The sequence below is a fragment of the Miniopterus natalensis genome, chromosome 11, assembly GCF_054644295.1.
Source record: "Miniopterus natalensis isolate mMinNat1 chromosome 11, mMinNat1.hap1, whole genome shotgun sequence".
Classification (NCBI taxonomy): domain Eukaryota; kingdom Metazoa; phylum Chordata; class Mammalia; order Chiroptera; family Miniopteridae; genus Miniopterus; species Miniopterus natalensis.
The window spans coordinates 24,388,315-24,412,183 of record NC_142091.1 but is presented as its reverse complement, the minus strand read 5'-3'; the positions used below and the strand labels follow the sequence as shown (position 1 = coordinate 24,412,183).

The window sequence follows — 23,869 nt, the reverse complement described above, 5'->3', positions numbered from 1 at the left end:
AGGACTCCTGATGTTTCAAGCTTGTTGGTGCATGACCCATAAGTTTACCCAAGCTTACTTGGGTGAAGGGTAGGGCTGTTGTAAGAGATCTCTGGTAGAGTTACAGGCGCAGGGACAGAGATACCCAAAGGCCTCAAAGGAATCAGAGCCGAGAAACTTCTACAAACCAAAAGGTCACACTTAATCTTCAGATTCTTTCTCCTACATTCTTTCTTCTACCTGCTTTCCCATAGATCAGCCTGACAACCAGCCCTAAACCATATCTAGCAACTTTCACTCCCTGACTGTTAGTCGCTGGGTTCCTTGGATAGAAAACCCGAGAGACTCATCTGGTTGGTTGCTGGCCAGATTGGCTGTTCCTTGGTTGTGACTGGCAAGGCAAGGGGGTGTGTAGGAGGGGGCCATGCAATAACAAGTGCTGCTCCTTCAGAGATAGTGTCAGAACTACTCAGCTAAGTCAGAAGTAAAAGTTGACCGTGGCGTATTGATTGACAGGGGCTGGTATACCTGGGGGTTGGCTGGGAGGGCCCAGAGTAAGCAGCCAGATTAGACTAATTGAAGGACCCCTCACTACTCAGCAGAACCTGTTCTGTGTACCATCCATGCGTGTCATCCATGCTACCAATGCCCTGAGGTGGCTGTGACCTCCTAGGACTGAGTGAGTTGGGTTCTTGGGAAAGATCTCACTGTAGCCGTATCAACCAGGGTCCTGGCCAGAAATACATGGAACTCTCGAATTAGTTTAACCAACAGAACTGAATAAAGAAATGATTTCTAGAGAATTAAGGGAGTCAACAAGATATGGTGAAGCGCCTGGGACCTAGCCATCACAGGAAGCTGTCACCATCCCTGGTCTTTGGGGTCAGGGGATGCCTGGTGGGAGCCATGAGAAGCTCATCTGGAGCCAGAACTGCAGCAACCAGGTGGGGAGGGAGCAAGGGAATAAGTACTCTGCTCTTTCTCTTTCCTCCCACCGTCCCGTTGGCTGCTCCAGTCAGAAACCAGAGGGCAAGAGAGCTCAGATGGTGTGGTCCTTAAAAGTCAGCCTCCTGGGCCACAGAGCAGGGCAGAGAAGAGTGGAGAATGGGTCTGGGAGGCCAAAGGGACTGAGCAGCACAAGAGCTGTGAGGTCAAAACCCAGCCTTGGCATCCAAGTAGAATGTAAGCAGCAGAGGGGAATGGTGAAGGCGTCCCCAGCCACTGATGCCATGGGCGGTACAGAGAGAAGCGGGGAAGCCTTTACATTATAGCCACGTAACTGACATGGCAGGGGACAGGCCTTGGCCTGTTTTGGTTGAATGGAGGAGTTCTGAGAGGACCCCATGAATATTGCCAGTTTATCATTAACCAGGATGTTGTTGGATATGTTAGAGTAGTGAGGTATGCTCAAAAGAGTATAAATAGCAAAAAATAGGCTTTTCATTCTGCATGTAAATAAGGCAGGAAATCCATGTTTATACATTTTTATGATCAGGATATTAGCTCCTCTGATAGGTGGAGGACCTGAATGGCTCTTTAATACTTGGCTCTCTCCCCTGTTATCATCACAGCTCTTGCAATTTGGGGATAATACCTGTCATAAAGCATGAATAGTATGTGAATAAATTAAGCCCAGCTGGGGCACTACCAAAGGTGTTTTAAATATTTGTTTTTCAGTGTGGGGTTCATGGAACCCCTGCATCGGTATCACTTGGGGTGGTGGTTGAAAGTGCATTTCTGAACCCCACTCCAGACCTAGTGAATAGACCTCTGGTGTGAAGCACAAGAATCTGCATTTAAAAAAATAAGGACCAGGGTGCTTCTAATACAAGTTGAATTTTGAGAACTATTAATTTAAGGACACATTAACTGGTTCCTTCTAATGGCTGTCTAGGCAGGGGCTCAACTCCACCAGACTGATAAATAAGAATGTGATAAAGATCTGGCCCAGCCGGTTCTTAATTTAGAATCATCTGGGGAACATTAAAAGCATCCTGATTCCCAGCCCTGCCCCTACCCCAGAGGTTCTGATTTAATTGTTCTGGGGTAAGGCCTGGAGGTGTTTTTGTTTTTAAGCTTCCAGGTGATTCTGACTGGCAGCCTGGCCTAAGAACCTTGAATCTTGTCTGAACTTGGAAGGTGGAAAAAGTGAGAATTGGAGGCAGCTCCACTGAACTGAATTCTGTCCCACGCAGTTACAGGCTAAGAATAATTGCTCTGGAAAAGAAAGCGGAATCCGGGGTGGAAAACAGGCTTCAGTGAGTAATGAGGAAGGAAACCAGAGAAGACCAGGGCTGATGTAACCTGAGAAGGTACTGCAGTTCTGGAAAGGTCTTAAAGGAGTCGGTACCCTTTCTGAGGCTCCCAGGAGTTGGAAACTTGGAGCTTTGTGTGAGAAGAGCAGTCCGAGGCGTCCCATGGGAGTGTGTTTGCCCTCAAGGCCGCAAGCGGGCCTCCTCGAAGGCCTCCCTTGCCTGCAGTATTGCTGGTGTAGGTTTGGTACATTTTTGTTTTTAATCCCTCCACCCCCTTTAAAAATTTTTTTTAATTTTCAAGAAAAAGGAAAGTCTGAAAAGGAAGTGGAATATCCTTTCATTCTTTCTCCCGTTCCCTTATCTCCCGACTTAGGAGGAGAGAACTCTTCAGCCATTTGTCTTTGCATCTCTGCAGTTCACCCAACACTTGCAGAGCACCTACTGTGTGCACATCACAGGGAGCGCTGCCAGTGCCTGGTACTCTCCAAAGGCAGGAAGGTGTGTGAGTGGCCCTGGGAGCCCGGAGGAAGAGTGGTTCACGGGAGGAAGTCAAGGAGGACCTGGAAGCCTGGGTGCTGAAGGGTTGGCCAGGGAAGGAAAAGCTGACATTTCTCTTTCCTTAAGCAAAAGGGAAAAAAAAGAAAGAAAAAACCCTTCTAATTCTTCTAAAGCCTTCTCTGTCCCCAAAAGGATAAAGAATATTTTAGATGCCAAGGAGGAAGGATTTTTTTTCTTCTTAAATGGGTGGGTCAGAACTCTGTTTAATCCTTTCTCGAGCTCAAAGATCTGGTTTGTTCCCCTCAATGTTCTTCATCAGCTCTGTGGCCCCGGCAGCTTCCACTCTTCTTTTCTGAAAGGCTCTTCCTTGGTGCTGGGGGTTTTCCGTGGTGAGTGGATACTCTTAGGACTCATCCAAGGCCTCAGATCTAGTTCATTGCAATGTGTGTGACTGCAGAGGGCCTGTTTGCACTGTCCAGCACCGGCTCTGATAAGATTATCTGATGCTCCGATTATCAGCTGCACTATCCTGTTTCTGGTAAGGAGGGGCCCTCCCACCCACCTAGTGATAGGCAGTGGGGTGATAGCATCTCTGTAATGTTCCTGTATGTATCATAGTTCAAAAAGTTGTGAACAGGAACAAAATTGGAACATGCCCTGTTCAGTTCATCTGACTATTTAACTCCTGTTGAAAAATAAAAATAACCCCAAGGGACCTAGCTTCTTTCCCCCAGCAGCATTCTAGGAGCTCACTTGATTGCCCCTTGATCACAGGATCTGGCCTTAATCAAACCTGCACATGCTTGTCTGGCCTCTGCCTAAGATTCCCCAGAGAAGGAAATGCCGCCCTTCCTGAATCATTGCAAAGCTTCATAAGCTTTTTGGTGTTTTTTTCTTGATGACAAGCTTTTCCTCGGGCAGATTTTGGAGCAGGTCTAGAGGACAGCTCAGCCATACTCTCTGGAGCCTGTCTGTTTGCATCTGCACACGAGGGAATCAGATGGGCGTCAGAAATTATTGTGGAGGTCTAATGGGATAATTCAACAAATACTGGTCACTTCCTGGTTGAAGGGCCATCATAACAGGTGCAGGGAGCAGAGATAATCGGCACTGGCTCTGACCCTTCAATTCAGTGGGACAGAGAGATGGACAAATGTAGTTTCTCTGCTTGGAAGACTTCTCCCCACTTTGTCTTTGGTGGTCAGCCTGCCTAACTTGACCATCCACTGGTGTCCCACACTCAGCACTGTCTGAATCATGCCAGGTACCCATCACAGCAGGGTCACACCTGGCCCTCCACCTGCCATTTGCGGACCCACTGCCCCTTCTCTTCAGTCTTCCCCTCCCCACGTCCCCTGAGCCTGTCTGTTCCTCACCTGCACTGGCACCTACTCAGTCTCTCCACACTAGCAGTGCTATTAGCTGTCACCTGTAGCCTTTTCTCTCTTCACACTAGCAGTGCTATTAGCTGTCACCTGTAGCCTTTTCCCTTGCCTGCCTAGACTCTGAGGTCAGGCACTTCAGCTGTTTGCAGTGACAGGGTCCCCACACTTTGCTCCCACCACAGACAGCATGTAGGCCAGTTTGTTCTCTGCACCTGTCCCTGGACTGTAGGTCACTGTTGTGGGTAAAATAAGTACCAAACTACAACCCTGGTGTCAGCAGAGCTGGCCTGCCCCCTTAATCCTGGTTGGCCTTTGTGGAGCCTTCCTTTCTTTTCAGCAGCCTTCCTCTTGTGAATTCCCGGGCACAGTGACCTCAGGAGACTTGCAGACCATCCCTGTTCTCCCTACGTCCTGCCCACCATGCCCCCACTTATGGCAGAGAAGCTGGCCACCGCTGCCCTGAACACTCAGAATGCCAGTTCCCCATGCATTCTCCTCTCTGGCCTTCTCGGAGGAGGTTCCCTCATGCCAGGCCAGCTCTCCTCCACGAGCTCCCAGTGTCATTCCCTTTGCTGACCCCCTCCCCTTTCCCACTGCTGCAGTCACAGCATAGCAATCAGCAAATGCCTGCCAAGAACCCGCCACACACAGGGTCTTCATTGTGAATTAGCTAGAAAGAGTAGAGTACATGAGATGATCCCAATGTGTGAGCAGCGTACAGTCTGTAAAGATGGAAGGAGCAACCAGGAGCCGCTCTCAGGCACACCGGCTCCCCTGATAACTTTCCTCTTGACTTTTAAACCCCTGGTGGGTCCACTGTGACTGCTCTTTAAGACAAATCTTGGTGACTAATTATAAACTTCTCCCCACCCAGCCATTCCAGCCCCCTGTAAAGCCTCCTCGAGCTCTGTGTTCTGGGACACTCTGTGACACCCCCACCCCACCATGGTCAGGGCTGCCCTCGCTCCCTGGCTCCGTGACACAGTCCCCTGACTGGCCTTGGAGGTCCTAACTGGGACCTTGCTGAGTTCCTACTCTTCTGGCCCTGTAGGGTTCTTGGTCACGTCAAAACACTTGTGCAGGCTTGGTGCCAGGAAGGGAGTTAGGGCCTCCCCTGCACCTGCCACGTCTCTGGTCTGTTTCCCAGGAGGCTTGTGCAGTTAGTGTGATTCTGTCCCTGGAGGAGTTGAGAGGAGAGGGAGGGGGACAGAAGAGGAGGCAGAGGAGAGAGCATGTGGCTGAGCAGGGTGTGGCTGGCAGGTGCTGGAGCTTCATGTTTGTGTTGTCCTGCAGATCACTGTCACTTCCAACAAGTAGCTCCTCCTCCCTCCTCAGTGACAAATTCCCCTGTGGCAGAGCTGTACTGGGTCACTGTGGCCCCTGAGGTTTGCAGGGATTTCACAGCCCAGAAACCCTCAGGGACCGGGGCTCTGCTCGGTGGCTCACTGCTCCTCTAGGCCACCACCTTCTCAGCATCCCCCTGGAACGCCCCCTGGTACAGAGACCTAAGTAGCCCCACCCTCCCAACACCCCCTCTTTCTTGGGCTCTGTGTGGGGGCTAGAAGACAATCTTTTTTGTTTGTTTATTTGTTTGTTTTGTTAATCTTCACCTGAAGATATTTTTTCCATTGATTTTTAGAGAGTGGAAGGGGGGGGAGAGAGAAACATTGATATGAGAGACACACATCGATTGGTTGCCTCCTGTACTCGCCCCCAACTGGGGCCCGGGATCGAACCTGCAACCCAGGTATGTGCCCTTGACCAGGAATACAACCCGAGACCCTTCGGGTACAAGCGCCAACCTTCTAACCACTGAGCCACACCAGCCAGGGCTGGGAGACAATCTGCTTATCCCTGTAAATCCTGCTCCTCAGTCCAGGGCCCTGTTCATCTCCTGCCTTTACCTAAAGACTTCTCGAAGAAGAGGTCTGTTTCTGTACCCTCCTCTTGCCCATATACAGTCACTTCCACCACCTGTCTCCCTTCCAGAGCCTTCTGTGGAAATTGCCCTTTGAAATCTCACTGAGGATTCTTTAATCACGAAAGGCCTTGGCCTTGGTCTCCATCTTCACTTTCCTCTCTGAGGCAGGTAATCCTCTCCTAGCCAAGTTTTCTCCAATTTTTTGATGCGACACCAGACTGTGGATTGTCCCACGGCTCCCTCTGTGCCTCCCAGCTCCTCCTGCTGCCCTCCAGAGTGACCGCCCGTGTCTCTCTCATCCAGAGGCGGGGCTGCCGATGGCATGTGGCGAGGAGCTTTGGAGTCTAAGATGCTGGGCATAAGCCTCGGCTCTGTCACTTCTGTGTTGGATGACCTTGTACATGTCACTTACCTGAGTTTTCATTTTCCCATGTGTCAGGTGTTAAACATGCCTACCTGGTAGGGCTCGGTGCGGAGCAAATGGGATGCAGCAGTGCTGTCTGTAGTCATTTGCAAACCTGCTCTGTAGCTTCCGCCGTGTCCGAGTACCACCTTTACTGCTGTTTATTTGAAATTGGCCTTTACACTGATGTTAAATCAACTCCCTGGAAAACCAATTTAGTCTTGTTCTCAATAATAATATCCATGAGATCGTGCATATGAAACACTGGCTATATTTTCCTAGGACACAGTAAACATAAATTTACAGCAATTAAAATAAAGACGCTCATTTGTGTACTTCTAATTATTCTCGGTAAGTCTCCCGCCACGGTGCCTGACCACAGAAAGTGGGGGAACCAGTTGAGTGTTTGTTGTTAATACACCTCCGTGGCTAACTGCTCATCTGGAATTCCAACCTTGCTTCTGCTCCCAAGCTCCAGCTCTGAATCTCTAGCTGCTATAAAATATTTCTGCCTGTCAGTTTTGTCTCATTTAAAAGTCAGCCTGTTTACTTGTCCTCCACTGTCCTTCATCTCCCGGTGACCCCATCTCTGGCCTGTGACATCATCTTTCAGTTTCCACAGACCCTCCCAGGCCAGCGCTCACGTCCTCCCGGAGCCTTGCGCATGGCCTTCCTGTTCCATTCCCTCGCCTCCTTTGCGGTCCAGGCTTTCCTGCCCAGGGCAGCCAAGTGGATCTTCCTGAAATGACATGTCCCTAGAGATTCTCTGGTCCTTAGACACCGTCAGGGAATTTCCACTGTGTACAGTGGAGCAGAGCAGTCATGCGTTATAGCTGTTGAAGTCAGACCATGTGGGTTTGTGGTCTCACCCTCGCTGACTGTGACACTGGGCACCCTCCTCAGTGTCTGAGCCTAGATTTTTCCTTCTGTAAAGGAAAGTAATAGAGATCCTGTTAGGATTAAAGAAGATACTTTATGTAAAGCACTATCCTGGTGTCTGGAACATAGGGAGTACTCACTGAGTGGTGGTTAATTATTCATCTATAATCTGGTCCCCTGCTGTCCTTTCCAATTAAACCTTTCTCTTTTCCTTACTCAGAATCCTGTTTTCACAGGCTACTTGTCTCTGCCTTCAAGCCTTTGTGTAGAGGTCTTAAGCCTTACTGACCTTTCTATTTCTCTAAATTTATCAAAGTCTTGCACATCCTTCTAATCCTTCCTCAGCTTTTGCTTTCTCCAAGAAGTAAGAAATCTTCCTTGACTCTACCCACTGTGCCCTTCCTCTGAAATCTGATTGTTCTTTTTTCTTTATACCATTTATTTGGCACTTAACATAAACTGCATTACGCTATTGTTTTTTTCTTGGTTTCCAGCGTAACTTCGTATGTATCTGTCTTGTTTTCCTAACTAGAAGATGAGTTTCTTGATGTGAAGGCCTATTTTGAGGCATATCAAGTGTATAAAGCAGCTGTGGTGGGGCTGGGCTTCCTGAGCTCATGCCCTGATGCTGCTACTCACTAACTGAGTGACCGTAAGCAAGTTACTTAATCTTGATGTGACTCAGTTTCTTTACTTGTCAACAGGTGATAATAATAGTACCTAGTTTTGTTAGTTCAAATGAGTCAAACTTAGCACAGCCACTGACTGATTTAATGCATGTAAAGTTCTCAGAATAGTTCCTGGCATAAAGTGCTCGATAAATGGTGGTGGCTGCTGTTGTTATTATTATTATTACCACCAATTCTGATGCTTCCTCTTACAGCACTAGTCACAAAAATATATGCTTATAAATATTGTAAATTATTATAAATTAATAAATATTGTTGAATAGGTGAATATTTCCCCTCCAGTACTCATTTTCAATTTTCTATCAGTCTATTTTTTTTTACATGCATATTAGCAGGAAAACTGAAAGTCTCCTTTTGTTTAATTCCAAAGCAAAAAAGAAATCCCATGGGCTTAAATAGCTTTTCATGTCTGGCAGAAGGAAACAGACCAACTCATGGAGAGAAACTATTTTTTTCTTGGTACTAAATTTGAAAGGAATTTTTTATAAGATTATTTATGGAGCAGGATGCTGGTGGAGGGAGGAGCTCATTTCTCTAAAACCTACTTAACATATTGTGATTAAGGGGAAAAAAGTTTCCATGAACCACAGGAACAATATCAAATGACCCTGGCAGCCCAGGGGGACTAGGTCAGCAGGGAGGAGAATTACACAGTGAGATCTTTGTACCTGCCCCGACTTCAGAGATTCTGCTGGGAAACCAAAGAATAAGATTAGTGGTGCCTACAAAAGGGCAAGTATAGCCCAGAAATTGTAATCTGAAATTACCTCTGACATCATAGGAGCATTTTTGTTTTTAGGGAGCAGTGTTGTCAGTAATTTACTGTAATTGCAATAACCGGGTCATTAAACTGTACCTGCGGAGAGCATGGAAAAATACATCTGCCCTTTACATGACACTAGTCAAAGAATATATTAGATTTTTAAAATACAATAGTAGTACTACTTTTAATACAGTTTCCCTTACATGCATTAGGTATTTTAGTTGCACACACACTTTGTCGCTCCTTCAGAAAGTGAGAGCCTGCCAAACATACTTGACTGTGGAGTTAAATAAGCATGGTAATGACAGGAAGCTGTTATAGTGATTTTATTTAGCTTTTCAGATGGTTCTTTAACAAATGATAATAAAACATTATTCATCTTGGGATCAGAAGAAAGATTTGTCATAGGTTAAAACTGGTTTTAAGACAAAAAGTAGGAATTATAAGGGGCATTTCTCTCAGTGGAGGTCAGTTAGCAGACTATTATAAGGCCCCGGGAATTAATATGGTTTATAAATGATATGGTGAAGTGACTTCATAATGTAATATCTAATTTTTTTTAATCCTCACATGAGAATATGTTTTTATTGATTTTAGAGAGAGAGAGAAGGAGAAACATTGATGTGAAAGAGAAAAATCCATAGGTTGCCTCTTGTACACGTTCTGACCAGGGATCAAACTCACAATGTAAGTATGTGCCCTGACCAGGCATCAAACCTGCAACCTTTTTGGTGCACAGGATGATGCCCCAGCCACCGAGCCACCATGCAAGGGCATAATATATAATTTTTTGAATGACTCTACATTGCAGAATACAAAATCAATGGAAATAAATTACAGGAAGATGGAAATACCTATGAATGAACAGCGAAAAAAATTATAGGTAATAGATAATGCAAAGAAATGACAAAAAACAAACAGAATCAGATTGTTTTTAAGCTGGTTGATGTGATTTAGAAAAGAGTTGGGAGTCCCTATATCCTATTCTTAGTGAGAAACTTTTAGCTTATGAAGTTCTTGACATCATCAGTAAAGCTGCTGGAAAATACTGTTCTACTTTCACCAAACACTTAACCAGGAGGTGGTCTAAATAGAAAAGAAAAAAAAAAGAGATTTAAGCAAGGTAAATAAATTTGGGGGTAATAAATCTGTTGAGTTATAAAAGTTAAGAAGGCATATTTTAGGAGAAACTTTTTAAACCTGAGACAATGAGGAAAACAGAATGCCTGGGCAGATGTGGAATTTCTTTCCTCCCACCGCAATCACATAGAAATATTGGATTTATATATGTGTGTGTATACACACACACACATATACAAATTCATATTTCAGCAAAAAAGTAAGAAAGAAATTTTCAGATGCCAGAAATATATAAGAAACCAGTGGCCAAAGCTATGTGTGGGAAGCCACATGGATGCTAGGTCTCTAACCTGCGTGGGGACAGGAGTTAAGGTTACATACCCTATTCATGACTTGAAACTGGAACTAGGCTTACCGAGTAAAGCTGAAAGCTAGCAAATTGCTGCAGCATTGATGAACTAGACAGAAAAATTTCCTGCAAGTTGCCCACCCATGTCATGAGTAGAAATACAAACCATCCCAGAAGTAAGTCTAGACTCATCATCTTTCCTTTGTATAGGTTCAAATTTGCACTGATTCCTCCCTGTGGAAACCCTGAGCTGAAAAAATAACTCAGAAACTAGTTCATAATTATCGAACTCTTTAGGGCTCTGGTAGAGGCAACTGCAAAAGTAATCCTATTAACTTTGTTTTTTTCAATAAAGCACCATGGACCTCTTAAGAAGACAAGCTTACCAGCAAAAAGTGAAAAGCACTTACTATACACACCACCTTGAAGTTAACCAATAGAAGCAGCAAAATAAACCGAAAAACCAAATAACATAGAGAAATCTTAAAGGGACTTTAAGATAAGCATGTCTAAATTATTGAAAGATAAAAAAGAATTTCACAAGAGAAAATAATTAAGGAAAATTTGAAATAGAACCATATAGAAATGCTAGAAAAGAAAAAAGAATCATTGAGTTAAAAAAAGAAAACAAACTTCAACAAACAGGTAAACTAGACATAGCTGAAGAGTGATCTAGTGACTTGGAAGATATATCAGAGGAACTCACCTAGTATACAATATAGAGAGTTGATGAGATACAAAATATGAAAAAGAAGATAAGACAGAAAAGACAGAAAGAGAGGTTTTGAGGTGTATCTAATTGGACCCTCAAAGGAGAGAATAAAGTGTTTATAGAAGGTCAACATGTCATCTTATAAGACATCCTTTGTTATTTTTGTCAGAGAGTAATAATAGATTAGATAAACCTTGGGAAATTTATTTTTTATTTCTTGTTTTAATTTTGTTTAGTATTATTCACACTCATTTATCTATATTAGTGTGTTGAACTAAGGCTATGACTAGATAAGATGCCTGACACTTCCTTGGTCTCTGATGGAGGGGAAGTCCTGTGCCATCACCAGAGCTCTTTCTCCAGCACCCAGCCACAGCTGATTGGACAGGGGTGAGCATTTAACTCAAGGATGGCTATTCCATACGGTTGTCTTGACATGACCTGATATTTAAAGTTGATCTGGGTAAATCGGATCCTGTCTCTTGAGCATTTGAAATAGAAAATTAAGTAACAGAAGTAGCTAAGATTGCAGGTTAATGATATGGTCAGTGGCCAGGGAGGCCATGGTGATCCATGTGCAAGCTCGAGTGGTGATGGAACAGAGACCATAGGTCAGCAGAAGGCATGAAGTAGAAAAGAGCTACACAGAAAGAAGTAGGTGAAGAAGCCAGGAGGGAGAGATAGAAAAAGTCCAACAGGTCAAATGTGGCTGAACGACGGCAATCATTAACGTCGAATTAGTCTCAGCCACAGACTCTTGCTGCCAAAATTTCTTAGAGCTGCCTGGAACCCATTTCTGGAATCCAAGCTCCACCACAGTTCTGGGGCTTTGGGAGTCTATTGGTTCAGCTTCTCTTGGTTTCTGTGCCTTTCTATCCTTCCAGTGAGCCATCCTTACCGGAGGCAACATGAATGAGTGTTCGTTGAAAACAGAAAGTCTTAAGGAATACAATCCGGAGTCAGTTACTCCATACAGCTTATCCAGGTGACCGTGGCTGTGCAGAGCCCCTTTCCTAACTGTTTCACTCCGTTCTGTGCAGCGGGAGTGCAGGAGGCTGTGCTGAGTGGACTGATTTTGGTTTTTCTCCGGGAAGTTTCGCTGTGCTTGCTGTTCTCTGGTGCCCCTGCTGGTGTAGAGGAATAAAAAGGGAGTAGCCGGCCGAGGAGCTACCGTAACAGGAACGCTGAGCCAGGCCGCTGGCCGGTTTCTAAGGGTAATAGTAGCCTGGGGACGGCGCTGGCCAGCTGCCCTCTGCCTGTGCCGCCACACCGTTAGACCGTGAAGCTACTGGCTCAGCTGCCAGGAGCCCTGGGCAAAGCCAACAAGGAGGCATGAAGGCCAGCCTGCAGCTGTGCCCTTCTCCCTCCCCCTGCCATTCTCGCTAGCCTGGGACTGCAACGCCGGGCATCCAGATAGCAGCTTCTCTCCCTGCAACCTTGAGGAACTTCATTTATTCCATGACCCGGAGAGAAAAGGCAATTGCAGCTAGTGCAACACTCTTTCCCAATCTGTGACAGAGAAAACTGGTATCACAGTGTCCATTAGGACGGGGGAAAGTGTGGCTTAGTAATAAAGGATGCATGCTTTAGGAATAAAAGGACCGATTTCGGTTCAAACCCTGTTCCTGCTAATTATTAGGTGACTTTGAGAAGTTACACCATTTTTCTGTGTCCTGTCTTAGGACACTGTAAAATAAGGTAAAATAAGATAAAAATACCTTCCATATAGTGCTATGTTGAAAACAAGTGTTGAGTAGTTTAAACTGTACTAGTCCCTGACCCCACACCTCGTCACTATATAGGTACAGTATGCAGGCCTTCTGTCTTGATTTCAAACATTATATTCTATCTTGTCATCAAACCGTAGAGCCAGATATGAAGATCAAAAAAATGTAGTGGATATGGGGCTCTGCAGAAGCAAGGAAAGGGGGAGGGAAGATGTGTTCTCTCCTGCCTGTGTATCCACAGCATATAGTTTAATTATTCCTTTTGCCAGGGAGGCCCAGGGCACAGAACCCATTGCAGAAGTAGGCCCTGGCCTCGCCAGCAACCTCGGTGCCATCTGGCCCATTTCCCTTGTACCTTTGAAGTGTGGGCAGGAAAGGATTAACCTGGTTGCCAGGTGCACAGCCACAGCAGAAATGTGAAGCCCCATGAACCCAAGTGGCCTGAGAGGAAGCGGAAGCAACCAGCTAAGTCTCCTCTGACCTTGGCAACTGGGAGGCCATGTTCTAGAGCTTGAGACTAGTCAACCCACAGTCCTGGTTTCTGCCTCTCCTCTCTCTCTTCTTCTCGCATTCACTGCTCTCCTTTTCTTCCCCCTTTGCCTCTCTCTCTTGCTCCTTCCCTTCCTCATCCAAGAGTCTCTCTTCTCCGCTCCTGTTCCAGGCCTGCCATCCACCCCTGTAGGCACTGTTTCATTCCTGGATGGCCCTTGGGCTGAAAACACACCTGCGTCCTGCCTATGCTCTGTCACCGGGCTACCAATTTAAAAAAATCAGCTCCAGATTTTCCCAAGAGGGGATCAAGAAGTTGTAGGCTAAATGCAGACAGGATGCCTAGTAACCATGGAAACATGTGCATCTTGAAATTCCTGACTTCACACCCAAGACTCCACAATCTTGACTCTGTCATATCTTGATCTCACGATTCAGGAATGAGGCTGATAGTCCCCTGTGGTATATCTTTCAGCCACAGGAGAGCAGCTGCAGAAGCTTTACAAAATGAATGAGCAGCTTATCTCTGTCCTCTGGGGATCTGATGGGAGTGGAGAACATCTAGGATCATTGCTGATTCTAAGACTGGGGGAAGGGATGGAACAGCCTTGAAGGGTAAGGCTATGGAGTAATCCATTAGACTTCAGGAAATATTCCTGCTTTCGCATCAATTTGCTCACCCATTGCCCTTGGTAACCGTACACATACTCCCGTGAACATGCCCACATTTGCCATCGCAGAGCTGAAGAAAAGCATGGTTGGTTTTTCTCCTGTAAAGAGGCACAACACAGTTCGCATGGCCTTGACTTCCTTGGGTTTAGTGATGGATATTAGTGAGTAGCCCTAACTCTACGGAATCAGATATTAAGAATTTACTTATTTTAATTTGTTTCTTTTTTGTTTGTTTCCCTTTGAAAGTAACACATAATATAAATAATGTGTGGGTTGATGTCGGCAGGAGAGGTGGGTAGGAGAGATATAGGGAAAAAACCAAGAAAATAGAGGGAGAAAATCACTAGCATCCCCAGGAATCAAAAAACCATTGCAGACATTTTCTTCTGTGTCCTTCCAAAGTTTTTCTTGCCTGTTTTTAGACTTAAAAAATTGTTTTTATTTAATTTCATATCCTGTCTTTTCCTTTCAGTCTTATAGCATATATTTCCTCATCATTACAAATTCATCATAATTACAAGTGCTTTTTAATGGCTTTGAGATATTTCTCTGATAGATATAACATACTTTATTTAACTTCCCTTGTTTTTGAAAATGTGGGTTAGTTCAACTTCCTGCTATTATGCCTGTCTGTCATGATGACTATCTCAGGGCATAAAGAAGAATTAGTACCTTGAGATGCTAATGTGTGTCAGTCCTTGGTTGGGTCCTGGGGGAATATACAGGGCCCCTGGTCTGGTTTGAGAGGTAAAAACAGAGTTCTGCGTCGATCCTGAGCTGATTCTTTTTTTCCTTTCAAATTGGGAAAGTGAAAGTATACATTATACTGCTGAATTAAAAACAACAACAACAAAATCCCCAAGATTTTATACACACACACACACAGTTTGGGGCAAGAGTAGGTTTATTGGTGCATTATTGTTACATATCTAGATTGACCTAGACAGAATTGTTAATAATACTAAATGTCATGGGGAGATTAAGTTCAAACAGCAATTGGTCAAATTATAATTTTTTTTGTTAATCCTCACTTGAGGATATTTTTTTCTTGATTTTTTTTTAGAGAGAGTGGAAGGGAGGGAGGGAGGGAGGGGGAGAGAAAGAGAAAGAGAGAGAGAAACATCGATTGGTAGCCTCCTGCACACACCTCAACGGGGCTGGGGATGGAACCTGCAACCCAGGTATGTGCCCCAGGTATGTGCCATTGACTGGGAATTGAACCCACAACCCTTTGGTGTGTGGGCCAATGCTTCAGCCACTGAGCCAAGCCACACCGGCCAGGGCTTTCAAATTTTAGTCTTAGTTTAGCCTGGTAAGTATCTGATAACTACAATAAGCTATATGTTTTCCCTCATTTGATTTAGATGCTCTGATTAGAGTTGGTTTTTTCATATATCCCAAAGTATATAAACATTCATTAAGAATGTGCTCATTACATTGGTGGCTGATTATCTGAATCACATTTCTGACTCATTTGGGCCTATTGAGATCTACTTTCCTCTTGCTTCATTTTTACAATGAAGTTGAATCGCATGGAAAAATATTCCAAAAAAGAGCTATGAAATTCATAAATCCACAGCAGATTAGAAATGAATGTCATGATGGTGTATTTGTGGGGGGGGGGGTGAGTGTGATAGTGCGATGGGGTATTACCGCGGAGCAGGAGTGGCGGAAACACAGAGTAAAATAGGAAACAGCGTGTTTGAAAGATGCTTTCAAACATTGGGATTGGGGGATGTTAGAATGAAGTGTGTGTGCACCAGAAAGCCAGACTCAACCCTGAGTGTAGGAAATGGACTTTTGTTAGAGTCTTGGCAGGGTGGTTCAAGGGCATCCTCACTGCCAATCGCAGATGCATCTGATCACTCCCTCTCTTCTTTCAGATTGATGACCCCAACAGCAGCCTTGAGGAGGTGACTCATGAGGCTGACGCCACCACCACTGTGAACAATCTGGGAAGCAAGCAAGCCTTGAATACAGATTACCTGGATTCCGATTACCAGAGAGGACAGCTGTACCCATTCTCCCTCAGCAGTGACTCCCACGTGGCCACATTCACTCTCACAAATGCAGCTCCGATGACCCCGACCTTCCAGGAGCGGTGGTACATGAATCTCAACAGCCTCATGGACCGGGCCTTGACCCCACAGTGCGGCGATGGGGACGACCTATACATCATCACGGGCGCCGTGCCCTCAGACATCAAAGTGAAAGACAAGGTGACCATCCCTAAGTTTGTGTGGCTGGCAGCCTGCTGTGCTGTCCCTGGAGGAGGCTGGGCCATGGGCTTTGTCAAGCACACCAGGGACGGTGATGTCATAGAAGATGTGATGCTGAAAGAGCTGGAGAAACTGCTTCCATCTAACCCTCAGTTGTTCCAGAACAACTGTGGTGAAACAGAGCAGGACACAGAGAAAATGAAAAAGATCCTGGAAATGGTTAACCAAGTCCAGGATGAAGAGCGGATGGCGCAGTCTAAAGAAAGCACTAGTCCCCTCCCCAGCACCAGGAGCAAGAGGTCGGCTCTGCTGCCTCCAGAGGCATCTGAGGAAAGGAGCAGCTTTCTGGGGAAACTTGTAGGCTTCATCGCTACGCCGTTCATCAAGCTCTCCCAGTTAATTTGCTACCTTGTGGTAGGAATCCTGAAGAACACTGTGTATATCCTGTGGTATGTCACCAAGCAGGTGATTAATGGCATAGAAGGTTGCCTGTACCACCTGGGTTCAGCCACTGTCTCGTACCTCTTGGCCATTGGGGAAGAGCTGGCAAGCATTCCCTGGAAGGTACTCAAAGTCATAGTCAAAATCATCAGGGCCATTCTCCGGATCCTTTGTTGTCTGCTAAAGCTTGTTTGCCGCATTCTGGGCATCCCTGTCCGAGTCCTTGTGGATGTGGCCACTTTCCCCGTGTACACCATGGGCGCCATTCCCATTGTGTGCAAGGACATTGCAGTGGGCCTTGGTGGTGCCATCTCTCTGCTCTTTGACACTGCTTTTGGTACCATGGGTGGCTTATTTCAGGTTGTATTTAGTGTTTTCAAGCGAATTGGCTACAAGGTTACTTTTGAAAATTCTGGGGAGTTATAGAACTCAAAAAACTAATAGTGGCCAGTCACAGTAAATTTGATTTTTTTCTTTAAATAGAGAAGGCTGGAATACTTTGTCTGTACAGTGGGTTTTTGTTCACTCTCAATTATCATTATTTTTTTGGCCTTTCCTGGGGATGTCTGTATGTTTTGGCAAAGGAAGATGGTACAGTTTAGACTTGACCCTAGAGAAATGTTCAGAGTTATGTGTAGGTCATCTGATGTGAAATGGGCAAACTTCTAAACCATAACCTTCGCTTATTTACTGATACAGATGACCAGCTGAGATATTCTGGTGTTCAGTGTGATCAGTAAAAATCACAGAAGAGGGAGGGAAGAATTAGAAAGAGGACAGTCTAAACCAAAGGGTTTTCTGAGACAATGAAAAAGAAACCTTGTTCCTCCCATCACTCTCTGAGACTCAAGGCAAAACTGATAGAAATATTCTTGGCCAATGTGTCTTTTGCTTCTTTCTCCATGACTCAGCTGACCTTGGTGAGGTGCAGACATGCTTCCCTGTTGAAATAGCTTTCTTAGGATATGGAATCTGCTATATCCCTTAGCTTTCCGTGGTTACCAAGGATCTTTAAGATGTTTTTATCTCCAGAGTTGAATTTTGCAGCATTTTTTTTAATGTAATGGTAAGCATTTTATGCCAAATGTGGCATAGCAAATTTTGAATGCAAGGGCAAAGATTGTTTGCCTCTTGAACAGTGTAGGACAGTCTTTTGGGGTATAAAGAAGAGGGCACAAGGGTCAGAGCCCAGCTCTGAGTAAGTGCAGTAGGTCCCAGGCCATCCCTAGCCAAGCTTGGATTAACTTGAAATATATTAAATCTCTGGCTGACAAGCTTGATCTCAAAGACCTACATATTAAGCTAATATGAAAATTCAAATTCTGCAGCATACTAGATCATTCTGTCTTATACATCAAGCAAATACCCAATATAGTAAAACATGCTGACTTCTTTCCTTAAAAGATTGTTTTGGTATAAATGTATAGAAAAGAGCCACTGAACAAAAACTATTCTAGCCATCTGGAAAGTTTATATATGTATAAACTTGATTAAGAATTATCTCTTAGGCAATTATTTTTATAGTGTGTTTGAGGCTAGAAAACATAACTCTCCCATTGAAGCAAATTCTGTTTGAGAGCTAATCCCCACTCTTTTAATCAAACACTTGTCATTTTAAATCTTGCACTGAAAATGGTAAGAATCTCCCAAATTTTGCTCTGCCTTCCACAGCTGAGAGTGAGTGGTCTGGATTTTTCTGAGTGCTGTAAAGAGTTGCTGTGAGGTGAAAAAAAAAAAAGACAAAAAGGGGCCACGTGTAAAGTATTGATCTTGGGGGCGCAGGCCACCATTCATCTGAAAGTTGGATGCAAAAACTTGGGGCCCAGAAAGACAACGAGGAGAGAATGATGGTCAGCTATTTGTATTGGGTTGGTGGACGTGAAACATGAGTGTAGTGAGTTACATTTTGCAGAAAAATAATTGACTTGGACCCAGAGTAGAAGAGCAGCCAGCGAGCTGGCATCCTAATCAATCTGTGATGCAAGGTTGGGGCTTATGACCCCAGACGGTCCGTGATAGGGAGCTGTGAACTGAATTGTAGCATCTTAAGCAGTATTTCACCAACAGTTCTGTGTGTGAGCATTAACATCTGTAATTGGGCTTCCCTTCGTCTCAGCCGTGTGAAGGTACATGGAAGGGCAAGGGTACCGATGGGTCAAGAATCCTGCCGATGAAAGAAAGAAAATCTTAGAAGTGACCAGAGAGACAGTCTGGCCAAACCTTCATTTAACGAGGAGCCTGAGGCACAGGGAGGCAGCAGGCTTGCCTTCAGTTTCTCGGCTACCTGATGGCATATCAGGAGCCAGGATCTTTTCCACGTGTCCCGTCACACCTGGATGTCAGATATGTGGTGTATGCGGTACTATTCGGCTGCCTCCCTGGACCATGGCGGAGTTTTCTCCATCATCCATCAAACACTCATCCGTTGGATTCATCCTATGTGGTGACACTATTGGCCATCCATGCGCAACATCACGCTTCCTACGTCCCACAGACTCTGTATTCCCACATAGTACGTACATATTTGCAAACTGAAAGGCCCAAACAGGGCATCCATGGCAGCTTGAGCCCCTTGGCACCATGCAAGGAGCAGGGTATCCCAACTGCTCCTTGAGAGCCTTTTGGAAATGTCTTCTGTTTCACGGCTTCTTGTTCAGTGTCTTATTTATTTATTCTTGCATGGCCTTTTTTGAAATCTGGGAAGGGATAGTAAAGCAAAAAAATATCCTTAGGTTTAGGTGGCTGAGACTCTGCACTGGACCACTGGAGATGGCCGTGCCCCCGGTTCACAGGCGCCGTGGCCCAGCACGTGGCTGGACTGCTGGTCTGTTGCCAACCAGCTGCTTTGGGTTTTGAGGTGGGAGTTTGGGTCGATACACCCCAGCTCTGGCTTAGAGATTTTTCTGTGGCTCTGTTACGGTCCCAGGTCCTTGGGGAAGTCAGCCACCTCTTCATCTTTAGGGAGCTGGTTTTCTAGTGTGTGGACGAGCCACGCTTGTGGACACTCCTTTTCAAACATCGTGCCTTTTGAACGTTGGCCTCTCGCTCGGCATTAGCACTTCCACCTAAACGCAGACTAGGAGTTTAGAGAGGGAACTAGAGTGAAGCGCTCCTCGTTCATCCAGTCATTCATCCATCCATTATGGGTTTGAACGTCAAGGATGCAGAGATAAACGCGGCACGGATCCCATCTTTGAAGCGTTCAAAAGCCCAGTAGGGAGACCACCTGACACAACTGCATGGTAAGTGCAACAGCAGAGGTGCTAGCAGGCTGCTCCCTGGGGTGCAGGATGCGAAACCACAGGAGCATGGGAATTCCGGAGGCCTTTAGAGAGGGTGTGAAAAACATCAGTCTGACATTTTCAAGCTCTGTACAATGCTGTGCACCTAGCAATGCTCAATAAAGTAATTGTTGTTGACAACTCATTAGCCACTTTGTGAAATGTCTGAAGGGGGAGAATGCTAATGGTCAAAGTGAGGTTTTGGGATTATCTGTGATTTTTATTGTTTTCCATTTTCTTCTTGATCCACTCAAGCAGTTCCCACTTACATTGGCCTTTTTTTCTTTTCTTTTTTTTTTTTTTTAATTTTGAATTCGACATGGGAAAATATAGAGAAGTTTAGATCAGTGAAACAGGCCTTAGGACCACTTTTCAGCGTTGTTTTTCTGAGAGCTACTTGGGATGTGAAGTATTTGTGATATGTCCTTCATAAATAAGCACCAAAGGCGTATTGCTTCACTGATCTGAATCACAAAGGAAATGATACACACACTCAATTATGTGCTTATTCATTAGGAAACTCCCGCAGTGTCAGAGATAACAAGCAGTCTCAGAAGGGGGTGCTGTCTTCTCTGTGGCCTTTGGTAGGGCCCCTCCTCTGGGTGGAGGTGACAGTAATTCTTGGCTACCTCTCCAGTGTGGGCAGGGTCTTATGTGTGACTTGTTCAGCATCTCCCCTAAGCTCACCACACTATAGGTAATTTTTAGAATTTCACTATGAGCAACAGATTGTGGACTCCTTGACTGTCATAAACGGGTTCTCAGATTTCACATTGTCTATTTTTGTAGATATTTTTCTTCCAGATCCTGGCTTGATCTCTAACAATTATGTCCAAAGCAATTACAGTTGACCCTTGAACAACACGTTTGAACTGTGCGGGTCCGCTTATATGTGGATTTTTTTCAATAAATACCTGTGCTGTTTTTGGTCTGCAGTCAGGAATCCACGATGCGGAGGGCTGATAGTGTGCATTGTTCTGCACCAATTTATTTAGGGGAGTTGCGCCTCCACAGATTTTAATTCACAGGGTCTTCTGGAACCAATCTCCTATGGATACCAAGGGACAGCTTAAGTTTTGGGGGAGTCAAAAATTATGTATGGATTTTCAACTGTGTGGGAGGTCAGCACCCTTAACCCACTTGTTTAAGGGTCAACTGTATTTTTAAGCTTAAATTTCAACAAAGAAAGTGGTCATGACCTCTTGTGCTTGTTTATTGTGTTGAGTGTATGGGAGTCCACTGTGAGGTGCTCTCAGGAGGTGGGCTAAGGTTTCTCCTGGAGGCAGTATCGCCTAATGATTAAGAGCCAAGGGTCTGAAGTCAAAAGCACTTAGGCTCGAATCCTGGCTTTACCAGTTACTAACTGTGTGGTGAAGTGGGCAATTTACTAATCTGGGCAAGTTACCACCCACAGCCTTGACTTTATCTATAAAATGGGGCTAATTATTTGTACCTACTTCAGAGGGTCATTACAAGAATTCAATGAGTTAATGAAGATAAAGCATTTATTACCATGCTTGTCACATGGTAAGTGCTCAGTAAATGTTAACTGTTGTTGCTATAGCTGTTGGTAATAACATCCACACATCTTGGATGAAATTGGCCAGCCTTGGATCTCAGGATGTTTCTAGATTAGAACTGGAAGGGTCAGGGTCTGGGAGTTGAGGTCACGAATGAAAAGGAAGGAATCCAGCGACTCATCAGCGGTGTCAACATACTGAAGAAACAGGTAAGGGTTTGGACCTAGAGCCTAGAAAAAGCAGGCTCCTAGAACAGGAACTCAACCTGTTTCCAGCTCCATTCAGGAAAGAAGGCATGAGCATTTCTGGTCTCTGGAATAGAGAGGCATTTTCCATCCAGGCTTCTTCCTTGCTGAGTTCACAGCCTTATAACAGATTCAGTTTTCCAACAACCCTATTACTTGGAAAAGAGTGAACTAGACAAGAGTATGTACAATTTAGCTGCTGAAAAGAATTATGGCCCCTACTGTAAATAGTCATTTTTCTTTATTCTTCAGCCTCTTATGAGTTAAAGTGTTATGAATTAGTCTTCAAAGACTAATTGATCCTGGTAGACTTGCTGGACCCCCCATGGATAATTGACCTCTAGGCCCTGTGCTAGAATGATGACCCACCTATCCCCCACATTCACCAGGTACAGTCTCCAAGAGGCCCTGCCTGTTGTCCTCAGTGCCACCTCTGGGTGAGCTCATCCAACCTGTGATACCTCCATCAAAGCAGATGCTCACAACACATTTTGACTCTGCAGACTTGAGCAGGATATAAAGATGCGTGCTGTTTCTGAAGGTTGCATAATACTTTTTTTAAATAAGAGATTTTTTTTGGTTAATTCTCACCTGAGGATATTTTTTCTGTTGATTTTTTTGAGAGAGTGGAAGGGAGGGAGAGAGGTGGGGAGAGAAAGGGGGGGAAAGAGAGAGAGAGAAATTGGTTGCCTACTGCACATGCCCCTATCGGTGCGGGGGGCCGACACTCTAACGACTGCCAGGTCAATAAGAGATTATTTTTATAAAGAAGAATCCACACTAATCAGATGAACGGAAAGATAATTAAGAAATAATAATAAGAGGTCTACTTATTTTATGTGTACTATCGTGGCCCACTTACTGGATCGTTCTGGTTCAAACATTAAGAATCAGGCTGGCAGATGCTCAGAGCTCCTGGACTTAGCTCCAGAAACACCCTTTTCATTGGCAAGGTCCACTCTCTCCTGGCCTGCTTACTGGGCATCTTCTCTCTGCCTCCCACTCCAACTGATGCATGTATTGGGTGCCTCCTGGCATTCTAAGGTTTGACTCTTCAGGACCAGCTTACTTCTTGAAATAGTTATACCCCAGAAAGATCACTTTTCCAACCCAGAACCCCCTTCCCTATGGACAGCTGCTCACACAGTCCCCGCCAGGAGAGGTCCTTTCTCCTGGGCACATTAAACACAACCAAAAGGCTCCTGGGTGATGGGGGAGAAGTTTACAATGGTAACAAAAGGATTGTGACCCATTCAACTACCCAGAGTTAAACTTACATGGTTTTAAAAGTATGGAAAAATGTAATTCATGCTTAATGAAAAGGGCTCTGAGAATATATGTAATAATTTCGTGATAGTGGGGTACGTTGATGCCTAATAAAGATGTTTTGAACCAGCTCTCATTAAGATTCTCATTTGTGTCCATAGGCCCTTACTAAATACAAATATAATTTTGGACACTCCTTGCCCATCTGAAAAAGTTTATAGGCTTCTTTTTCATCTGAGGTTGGCAAGCTGACCCATATAGAATCCTAGGGTTTCCAGAAGTACTTTTTCCCACAGGGATTCATCTGATCTTCCCAAACATTGCACAGACCAAACATTGGCAGGTGCATCCAGTCATCCAGACGTTGTCAGCAGGAGTCTAGGGCTCCTCTCCTCTTTCCTTAGGGAGGATTTGATTCTCTTTTGGGTAGGAAAAGGGTACACTCCCTGAGCTGGACCAATAATATTAGGCATTGAAAAGAAGCCATCAGATGAGTCATAAAACAGTAAGAGCTGAACAAGAAGCAGGTGCCAGAAAGTGGAAAGTCACAGGGGAGTCCCTGAGAACTGGCGGAAGCTGCCCAGACCTCTCCTGGCAGCCTGCAAGCGGAAGGCCAGCCCATGCCTGCCACTGAGTCATCCATCCCCAGGAACACCAGGCAGCAGCGCCTCATACTATGTTTCTGGAGGTTCTCTCAAGTGTGCTTCCTCGAGATATTTATTGATCAGACAAATCCAGGTGTATCCTGTTCACGGCATCTAGAAGTAGAGTTCCAGGGCAGCGGAATTTCCAGAGGTGAGTGCTCCTGGGACCCAGAAAAACCTGAGTTTACTTCCTTTGAGTTACTGCACGCTTTCTGGATGTCATCATTGGTATATTTACAAAACAGGGCCATTTTTTAGGATCTTGCCAAATTGCAGGTAATAAATCTTTGCTTTGGGGCAAGTACTTTTATATCATGAGTCACAGAGATTCTGATCAAGTTTTATCAAGTCATCTCTCCTATTTGAAGGTTACCAAAAGTCAGAGAAATCCCCTGGGACACTATCAGGAAGGACAGCGAACTATCATCAACATCGTCACTGTCATTATCCTG

The 23,869-nt window shown here is 44.9% G+C and overlaps 1 protein-coding gene across 1 annotated transcript in view; it reads left to right on the top strand.

Annotated features, from left to right (window-relative positions):
- The window catches only part of ENDOD1 (endonuclease domain containing 1), a 32,870-nt gene extending 12,983 nt beyond the window's left edge, over window positions 1-19,887 (top strand). The window contains exon 2 of the mRNA XM_016206688.2: window positions 15,685-19,887. Coding sequence (XP_016062174.2) covers window positions 15,685-16,887 — 1,203 coding nt within the window. The 3' untranslated portion in view covers window positions 16,888-19,887. The remainder of the gene's footprint in view (window positions 1-15,684) is intronic.
- The last annotated feature ends 3,982 nt before the right edge of the window (window positions 19,888-23,869 follow it).